The 10604-nt window shown below is 41.2% G+C and overlaps 1 protein-coding gene across 22 annotated transcripts in view; it reads left to right on the top strand.

Annotated features, from left to right (window-relative positions):
- The first annotated feature begins 239 nt into the window (after window positions 1–239).
- Window positions 240–10604, top strand: part of RIMS2 (regulating synaptic membrane exocytosis 2) — a 740891-nt gene continuing 730526 nt past the window's right edge. For all 22 annotated transcript variants that reach the window (XM_077808869.1, XM_077808868.1, XM_077808888.1 and 19 more), the window contains exon 1: window positions 240–415. In XM_077808869.1, the coding sequence (XP_077664995.1) occupies window positions 240–415 (176 nt within the window). The remainder of the gene's footprint in view (window positions 416–10604) is intronic.

Below are 10604 nucleotides of genomic sequence, written 5' to 3'. Positions count from 1 at the left end.
ACTCTCCTTCCTCCCTTCTCCCCCCGCTGCTGCCCTCACGAGTGGGCAGAGTGTGTGTGGGTGAGGCCGGGCTTCCCCGGCCAGCCCCCTCCCCGGGGCGCTGTTGATTCATCCGGCAGCCCATTGACCCGCGTGCACTGACTTGTATGTATCGCTCCCCGCGCCAGCGGCCGCTGCTCCTGCCGCTGCCGCCCAGGCGAGCCCCGCGTCTCCCGTCGCGTGGCTGAGCTCCACGAAACATGTCGGCTCCTGTCGGGCCGCGGGGCGGCCCTGCTCCTCCTCCGCCTCCGCCACCTCAGGCCCCGCAGCCGGAGATGCCCGACCTCAGCCACCTCACGGAGGAAGAGCGGAAGATCATCCTGGCCGTCATGGAGCGGCAGAAGAAGGAGGAAGAGAAGGAGCAGTCCGTGCTCAAGTAAGGGCAGCCCCCTCCTTTCCTACCCGCTCAGGGCCGCAGAGAGGGCCGGGGTGGCGGTCTCGACCCCAGCCCCGGCGCTGTTTCGGGGACTGGGGGCTCGATTCTGTCGGGGCCCTAGCTGCCGTGGGGAGGGGGATGCTGATGGGCGTGTGGAGGTGAGGCCGCTCGGCTGTGGTATTTGCTCCATGTCCCCGGTGCCTTGCCCTCTCCCCCCGCCTCCCCCCGGCTCTCTGGGGGCAGGAGGAGGCGGCTGGCACCGGGCAGAGACTGGGGCTAGGTACCCAACATGGCCGCACAGGTGCTGCTGTTCTAACCCGGCGTGTGCAAGGAAAAGGGTCTAGGCAGCGGGGGAGCTGCCGGAGGGCGGGTGGGAGGGGGCGGGCTCGGTCCTGGCTTGTGTGCCGGGCTCCGAGCCTGTGGCGCGGCGCCGGGGCCGCTCGCCCCCACACCCCGGGCCGGAGATGTGGGGCCGGGGCCTAGGCTCTAACTGTCTCCAAGTGGGTTTGCAAGAGCCGCCATCTTCCTCCATCGGCGTCGCCCGCCGGCCCCGGCTCCGCGCCTCTCTCCTAGCTGAGAAAGCGTCTCCGCGGGGTGGGGACTCAGCCCCCGGCACCTGTGGTTCCCTAACACCCTGTCCCGCTAGCCACACGCCGGGCGGGGCCTGCAGGCTGCCAGCGGCCGAGACGCTGAGGAGGGAAGCACGTTTTTACAGCGGCTCTGTAACTTCAGCACCAGGGAGCTGTCCAGACCCGGGGGTGGAGGTGGGGGCCGTTTATGGCCCTGCTGTCCTTCCTCGTCTCTCCATCGCCTCCCTTCCGTCTGCAGACGGGTCCAGCTCTCAGCCGTTGTCAGGGATGGGGGCACTTGTCTCGGAAGGCTCTACATTTTAATGCATTTTTGTTTCTTCGAAGTGCAGCGGGAAGTGAAGGGTGCTAAGGAAATGCAAACTTTTTTTTGTAATCTTCGGTGATTTTTACCTATCTAAGGCACTTGGGGAGGGATTCAGATCTATTGCTTTCAGGTTAACGTGAAGATACTGGTTTTGTAATCTCGATCCGTACGGTTGTCCCATAAGTCTACTTACCAAACACATGTAAACACTCATGAAAACTGCTTCCCTATCTGGTGAAAACACCACATTCACCTATAATGATTTAGAAGTATAAAACCACACTACTATACACAGTATTGTGTGTGGAAATATGAAAAAGCCAGAAAAGAGGCAGCATAATATTTTTTTCACAGTATCAGCAGTTAAGGCAAAAAAGAGAGAACTGCATGAGTCAACACTGTCTCTTGACCATTGTGGTCTTCAACTGTTCCTTCAAAATCTGTAGCTAAAAGCTATCTTTGGGCCTTAACGCTTGGTCAGAAGTGTGTGTGTTCCAGTCATTGTTTAATTAGGAATGTGCTAGTGGAAATTTAAACTATGGATATTCTTTAAATAACAGTTATAGAAGGCAGAAGAGTGCTCCACTTCTTAAATCCTTTTCATTGTCCCTCTGCTTTAAAAAATGCTTTAATATGTCAACATTACGAAGAATACCGGTGTGAATTATGTAATTTGACTTCCAGTGTATATCTAATTTTGTCATTCTAATTCTAAATAATCAAAAGCAATTCAGAGTATTAAATAGCTGACATTTTAATATTATATATTTCACACAATTGTGGCACCCACATTTTAAAGTACTTAAAAGATTTGTTACATTTCTGAATAATATGGAGAATCAAAATAAAAGAATATACATTTTTAACTTAAAAGTTTTGTGTGTTTAAAAATATTAACTAGAAATGAAATTACAAGTTATTAATCAGAAGTATAGCTTCAATATATGAGAGTAGCATTAAAGATTAACAAATAATGCTGGCAACTTTGTTTTGGATTCGATAATATTTGTGATTTTAAAAATTACATTCACTGTAAGAAAGTAAGAATATCACTTTTTTTATAGTGAAAAATCATGTGTAATTCTAAAATCTAAACATGAGTTATGTGTATTTTAAATGTGATTGTGACCTATATGCATGAGGAGTCATCTAATTTTTTAGGAGTAAGGTTGTTACAAGGCTAAGAATTTCATAAATGATCACTAATGTGCATATTATAGGCAGAGTAATTTCCTAGTATTTTAAGAAAGCGAGAGGCTCCAACTAACATCAAATGGTTTAAGTGTAAGGATTACAAGTGTAAACAGATTTTCTATTTTTTTTAAATTTAAGTTTGCTCTGTTATTATATGAGAACACACTCAGCACAGAAGGAAGTTTGTGGGGGGGAAAAGAATGCATGCAGTTACAAAATAAAGTAAGGTGACACCACACCCTTCATTAGAACTTTGAGAGAAGCTACATTCATTCTATGAGGCTTAGTTTCTCATTGTTTTCACATGCAAACCTCCTATTGCTGGAGCTATGTCAATTTATATCAGCTGAAGCGCTGACCCAATGTCTTCCCATTAAGGAGTGTCATCGCTGTAATTTCAGTTTTTCACTTGACACAGCAGTGGGGGGATGGTGTGCTGGAGGCTGTGTATAGGGTATTGGAAAGACTATATGCAAAAATATGTATATACAGGATGGACCGAAACAACTATTTCATAGAAGTATTGTTGTGAATGGGAGTTAATAATAATTTACAAGACCTTGAGAAGTGATATGGTTTCAGGTAAACAACTTATCAATGTTATTTTCTAAAGACATTTTATTTACTTTATTTAATGAGAAATATGCACTTAACAGTTTTAAAGCACTGTTTATTCTAAAAATGTTCTCTTTTCTATATTTACTAGAAAAAATATCATACAAAAATTTGTTTTGCTCTCTTAAGTAAATATTTTGCAGTTTAACCTTCTTGACAGGTATGTCCCCCAATTTCTAAAAGAAAACAAGAACATTAATACAACATATACATTTAACTATTCTTATTGATATCATGCAGATAGAGCCAAATTCTACACTCCTTATTCAAGCAAAATTTCCACTGAAGGCAAACTTCTTTTGAAGTGAAATGGACTTTTGTCTGAGTAAGAATTACGGGCTATATCATTCCATTCCATGAAAATATAACATGGGAGGGTAAAATTATGCTGGAAAGTCTGAGCTAACACTTGGAGAGGTCTTGTGATAACATTCTTATTAGAGAATCAAGGGGATATGAATGGATTTCCTGTAAACTTTGGGGGAACTTATGATGACTGAATGTCAGTCTGAGGGGCTAGCCCCTCCCTCCACTCTACTGCTTTCTTCAATTCCATTTCAAGTTCTTGCATGGTGCCCATCACTGTGATATTTTAGCACTTTCCAGAAGTTCATTAAATAATGTGATTCGTATCTGTCATGTGGGCTATTTATTTTTATTCCTCCCCCTTTCTATCTCCAGGGGGAAATGTGTATGTCTATTAAAAAAATATAGATATATAATTTTCTTCTCTCTGCATGCGCTAATCTTTTTTGGGAAGTGAAGGTAGATGCTATAGAGTTTGAATCTGCAGGAGTTAATTTTGATAAGGTCAGCATGAACTCCTGCTGAGATTTGTTGGGAGAAGATGACATGTAAAGTGGCTGTTTACCAGATCTGCTCCCTTCTGGCAGGCTCTGTCTCCTAAAAGCACACATCTGTAGCCATGCAGTGCTCTCATGGAGGAGGAGGGGTCAGGATACTGTGCTGCTTCTACTCTGAGCCTCTCCTCTGGAAGGTTTGGTACTACTGGAGTTGGGTTTTTGTTTCTTTCATCCCTGCTTTCTTGAATGTTGATTTGGGTTCGGTGTAAGAGTTGCTGCAGCTGGCCCTTCATTAAGGCTATCATTCTAAACTTAGCTCACTGTGTTGTTTGTTTTTTCCTAAATCAGCTATAGGCCTAAATTTGAGATTCTTTGCTTTTGCTGATTTGTGTTTCAACCTAAAGCTATTTAAACATATATTATTGTAATTTATTTGTGAGGCAATTTATCTTTACTAGAAACTAGAGTAATGTTTTAATATTGGACTGTCATTTTTTAATCTGGAAAACTGCACATTTTAAAAATGTTCCTTCCATAGAAAAAACATTTTGCTGAGATTTAACAAAAGTATTTCAATTAACAGGCAAAGTAAATGTAGCGTGGTTAAAAAGATAACTTGACAGAAAAAGATTTTGAGCAATATTTAATATACATAATATATGTACTCCAGATGCAATAAATTTTACCTCTACAATTTATACAAGTTCATCCCAATTAAACTACAAAAATGCGAATGTTTTAAACCTCTTTTGTTTTAGGGACTTTGTGTAGAATTTGCATGATTTTTCATTTAAAATACGTATGTTCTGCATCTTTTTTCTAGTTTTATCCATGTAAGCTTCCTAACAGATTTTCAGGTCATGTTGTCTCTATATAAATGAATTTATGATCCCAGTCTTGCAAGGTCCTGAGTGTGCTCCAACGTCCACTGATTTGATTGGCATTGAGTGCACTTTGCAGGATTGGGCCCTATGTTAGAAAAAATGCAAATTAACTTAAGTCTCTGCATGAATCTGACTTTTGTGTGGGAGGGCTGGCTTGAGGGGAGTGCTTACTGGGAGGTCTCACAAAGCGTAGTAAGGTGGCAACATTATTGCATGACAGACTAGGGAATGGTCCTTTAGGCGCATATGTGTGTGTCCAGCTTACCTTCGGTGTCACCAGAGGTTGGCAGCTATTTCAGGTGACCAGTCTGTTATGCCTAAAAAAACTAGGATAAAATGCTGTTCTCTGTAAAACCAACAGGAACAGGCTCTGAAAACAATGTACATTTCATTGTTTCAGAGACATATTGTAATCCTATTTTATAAATAAACTGAAATTAGGTGTTCATTCACATGGTGCTGAGTGGGGTGTGGGCACGATGAAGGGATTGGAAGAGGAAGTATGTATGGCTAGCACAGTGGACAAAAGATGATTTTTGCAGCTGTGTTTTTTTGATGCAGTGAAGTGACAGCTAAGGAGGTCAGAGAAGAGGAGTTCTCAGTAGTCATGAGGAAAGATGATAAAGTGTTTAATGGCAGGAATGAAGTGACTTTGGAGAAGTAAAGGAAAAAATACTTAGGATTTAGCAGTAGTGTTGATGTGGGAGGAGACTGTTGCCTGAGAGTTCTAATCCTGATTTGCCAGTTTGTGGTCTTGAAAGTTACACAAACTATTTGTATGTGTTACTGCTATATAAAATATGATTAAAGCTTCCCTACCTCACTATGCAAATTGATTAGTTAGGATTTATACAATTTTTTTTAAAGATAAAAAACATGAAATGCTCGGTGTTTTGATTGTTGTTGGGGTGTATGCGTATAAAGTGATCACTCTTTGTATGTTTTTTCTGAAGTGCAAATATGGGGGATTTGGAAGTGCAAGTATGAGGGATTCAAAATTTTTAAGATGATGTAAATCTTGAGGGCCCACTGATCTGAGTAATGTCAGCTCAAGATTCTTGAAAATAAAACAACTGGTTGCCAAAGGGTAGAACAAAGATCCTTTGGTCCAAGCATGCATCAGACTTCCTGACTATTCAAAACCTCAGACTGTGGGGCAGCCAAGGAGGAGGCAGAGGGTTGCCTCTGGTGGAATCTCTGCCTCTTTCTCAGTGGCTCTAAAGATCTTGAGTTGAATGTAACTGAGCACTGTCTGAAATATGGGTGCTGTCATGGCTGCTTCCTTTTAGGAGTTGGGATACAGAGCCCTGGAAGGACAGAGTTGCTCTGTCATCTTTTAAAATATGGAGGGCTTTGTCTGTCCCACTGCTGAAGAGGCTTTCCCTCAAATGGGAAGTCCTCAGTTATTGTCTGAATCTCTGTTGAAATTCCAGAGGACTGAAGCCAGAACTACCTTGTCCGGCTTATTTCAGTAGCCATGGTGTGACCTGCTGTATCATGTGTCCAGTGCAGTCTGCTGAGATGTTTGAGCAACCAGTTGGCCATAAGTTATTTCAGGAACTCTTGTTGCTCCTTGAGTAACTGATCAACAAAATTAGACAGTTTTCCCAAATTAAAAACACATGTTGAGCAGTACTTGATAATTTGCTGCTTTCATTTGAAGGCTTGCTGAAAAGATCCAGTTTTTTGGGGATCTTTTTTCTTTGGGGTGACTTTTGTGGACTTTGCTATTTTGTTCTCTCTTGTACTACTTGCGCAGCAAGAGAGCCAGATGAAGTATGAGAGTAAGTGTTCAAATCCTTTGCAGGGACTTGAGCTTCTGTCTGCTGTCTTAGAGGTAGCTGAGACGGAAGTAGGCCTATGCCAGATGGATTTGGCAGGTTCCAGCGGGCCATTGTTTATTGGCATGGCTAATTTCCCGGGTCTGTGTTAATGCAATATGTTTAAGAGCTTGTGGTGTTTTTCTTGAATAGTCTCCAGGGGAATGTCTAAGATTTTACGTGCACTTTAAGTACTTGAAAACTTTATTAATCTGCAAAGAGAGATGTAGATGGATTTGCTGCCTCACCAAAAGAAGATGAAGATATTGCAGATGGGACTGGATACTCTTTCTCTGGAATATTCTTGTCTACTTTCTTCCTTTTTTTCTAAAATATATGCTCTAGGAATTATTTTGGAGAATTTGGAGAATTATAGAATCTGTGTTCTATAGGAGATCAGACTAGATGATCAGATTTTTTTGAGGTAAATAATAACCTAGAACTATAGTCAACATTTCTTATTCAGGCAGTATTCCTATGATTTCATTATGTGTTTTGCCGAATATAGAGTGAAGGATGGAGCATACAGTTTTGTTTTTGTTTACTTGTGCCGTACAACATATGTATACGGTGAAGATGAATTTAAATGTAGTGTCTTGAAACAGTGGAAAATAGAAAGTATAGGGAGAAGAAACTTGAGTGATGAAGGGCCTGACACTCTTTTTCTCCTGTCTTTTTTTGTTTCTTTTACTGTCCGCTTGTTTTCTGTTTGATTATTCCACTTGCCTGTGCCACCTCTTCCTTCTTTCTGTAAAGTTACTATCACCCTTTTGGATGCTGGATAAATAGTAGTAGTAGTGGGGTTACTTCCTGTCAGTGACTAAGCAGAATGTGTTTGTAGATGAAGGCAGACTCCAAACGGGTAGTAGTGAATAGGAATAGGGAGTTGATTTTACCTCTCTATACAGTGTTGGTGAGACCAGTACTGGAATAATGTGTACAGTTCTAATGTCCACATTTTTAAGTTAAAAAATAGGAGAGGATACAGAAAAGAACGGCAATTTTTTGAGAGCTGTAGAAAATGCCTCATAATGAGAGATTGAGAGTTAAATCTGTTTAGTTTATCAAGGAGAAGATTGAGAGGTGCTTGATTACAGTGAGTATGTACCTTCATAGGGAGAAAATACCAGGTAGTAAAGGGATCATTATTCCAACAGAGAAAGGCATAACAAGAATAAATGGCTGGAAGCTTAAGCCAGACAAATTCAAATGAGAAATAAGGTACAAATTTTTAATAGTGAGGATGATTAACCATGGAAACAAACTACCAAGGGAAGTGATGGATTCTCCGTCATATGATGTCTTCAGATTAAGATCAGACGTCTTTCTGCACGTTATGCTTAGTCAAACCCAAGTTATTGGGTTCAATACAGGGGGAACTGGGTGAAATGTAATGGGTTGTGATATACAGGAGGTCAGACTACTTGATCTCATGGCCCCTTCTGGCCTTAAACTCTATGAATCTATGAGTAAGATAATTTAAAACCTATGAAAACGTTGAAAGCTTGATTTTTTGCATTGAAACTAAAGCCTAATTCCAGTATATATTGTAAGTTCTAAATTGTATAGAACAAAACTGTCAATCTAACCTGATTTAAAAAGTGTATTTTTCCCCAGACCACTTTTAAAATATTTGCAGTGAACTTTGCATTTTCTTTCCATAATGAGAAGAAAAAAGTAATAAAAGAGTTCTAACTTTGAATTTTAAGACAGTGGGATTACTTATGTGTAAAGTTATTCATGTGCATAAACCTTCATTCTGCACTTCAAAGGCAGGCATAAGAGCTTCCTGGTGTGTTTTTTGTTTTTTTTTTCCCCCAGACTGGGTGCCAGCACCCCCTTCTGGCATGCTTGAAGTATTACAGAATATTGAGAGCAGAGTCACATAAAGAAGGTGAATGTTCCTTGGTGCACTTTGTTAGCTCTCCTTTTCTGGAAGGCTGTTTGCCTTTGTCTGTTTCTCTCCCCTCTAGCCCAACTGCGGTTCTGACACTGGGAGGGTCTTTCAGAATGATTTTAGGGGAACTGGAGAATTTTCCTGTTTTTAGTGGTGTGGTGTGTGGTGGTTTTTTTTTTTTTTTTGCTTCCAGCTGTTGAAGTGGGGCCCAGGATTCAAATAAAATGAGCCTTTGCACCGACTGTGCTCAACATGTGTGCAGCTACTCCCTCCCTCATCAGTAGTACTGGTAAAGGCTATTTGAGGAGATTAGGGGTTGGTTTTTAAAGTAGAAGCTAGCTTTACACATATGGAGAGGTGACGGAAAATGCTTCTATGCCGTCTTTTCATTTCCCTGATTCTGGGGCCAGCTGGAGGCTGAAACAACTCTGATGTAATTTAGAGCAGCTTCAGGTCTGAATGCTTGCAGTGACAAAGCATCTGGGAAAGAAAGACAGAAAAAATATAAAGACAAAACAAACAATACAAGCAGTAAACAGTGGTTACTTCAGATACAATCTCTTCTGTATTTCTTTCTGTGGAGAGCTTTCAGCAGAGATTACACCTTAAGAGTGGAACCTCTTCCGGTGGGGACACTCTTCTCTAGGTAAGATAAGACCAAAATCAGTAGTGAGTCCAGTCTCAGTGTATCATAGATAACAAAACACAGTTTATATGTAGGCAAAGGAATTTCATTTAAAGGTTGTTGAATCCTGTTTGATTTATCATGGGTAATATAAACAGTTTATAAATGGGTAAAGGTGAGTGTTAAATAAGTACTATGAAACCAAAAAAAAAAAAATTTAAATTGGTTACTTAAAAGAAACCATGAAAAGTAGTCTTCAGATGGGCAAATTAATGAATATTAAATTAATGAATACTCAAGATAGACCCAGGCAGACTGCAAAGAGCTACAAAACGATCTCTCAAAACTGGGTGACTGGGAAACAAAATGGCAGATGAAATTTAATGTTGCTAAATACAAAGTGATGCACATTGGAAAACATAATCCCAACTATACATATAAAATGATGGGGGCTAAATTAGCTGTTACCACTCAAGAAAGAGATCTTGGAGTCATTGAGTGGATATTTTCAGAGAACTATCCACAATGTGCAGCAGCAGTCAAAAAAAAGGAACAGAATGTTGGGAATCATTAAACTAGGAATAGATAATAAGACAGAAAATATCTCATAGTCTCTATATAAATCCATGGTATGCCCATATCTTGCATACTGCATGCAGATGTGGTTGCCCCATCTCAAAAAAAGATATCTTGGAAAAGGTGCAGAAAAGGGCAACAAAAATTATTAGGGGTATGGAAAGGCTTCCCTATGACGAGAGATTAATAAGACTGGGACTTTTCAGCTAGGAAAAGAGACGACTAAGGGGGAATATGATAGAGGTCTATGAAATCATGACTGGTGTGAAGAAAGTAGATAAGGAAGTGTTATGTATTCCTTCTCATAACACAAGACCCAGGGGACACCAAATGAAATTAATAGGCAGCAGGTTTAAAACAAACAACAAAATATTTCTTCACACAACACACAGTCAGCCTGTGGAACTCTTTGCCAGAGGATGTTGTGAAGGCCAAGACTACAACAGGATTAAAAAAAGAACTAAATAAATTCATGGAGGATAGATCATCAATGGCTATTAGCCAGGATGGGCAGGGATGGTGTCCCTAGCCTCTGTTTGCCAGAAGCTGGGAATGAGCAACAGGGAATGGATCACTTGAGGATTAGCTGTTCATTCCATCTGGGGCAGCTGGCAGGATACTGGGCTGGATGGAAGGAAGATATACCAGGCCTGCACAAAAGTAATAATGGTCTCCCTCCATACTGGCCTTGACTCCCGTGGTTCCCCAGATTTCTTCTGATTCCTGTTCACCAACCCTGGTTCCTGCCAATCTTTCAAGACTTGATTCATCAGGGCACTTTCACTCATGGAGACCTCCAGCATCTGAGATCTACTGCCTAGAATCTGAATGTTCTCCCTTTCTAGACCAGGTCTGTTCCTAATACTAGTATATTTCTTGCT

This window comes from Eretmochelys imbricata, chromosome 2 (genome assembly GCF_965152235.1).
Source record: "Eretmochelys imbricata isolate rEreImb1 chromosome 2, rEreImb1.hap1, whole genome shotgun sequence".
In the NCBI taxonomy this organism is placed as follows: domain Eukaryota; kingdom Metazoa; phylum Chordata; order Testudines; family Cheloniidae; genus Eretmochelys; species Eretmochelys imbricata.
The sequence above is the reverse complement of the archived record's forward strand: the minus strand, read 5'-3'. Positions and strand labels throughout refer to the sequence as shown.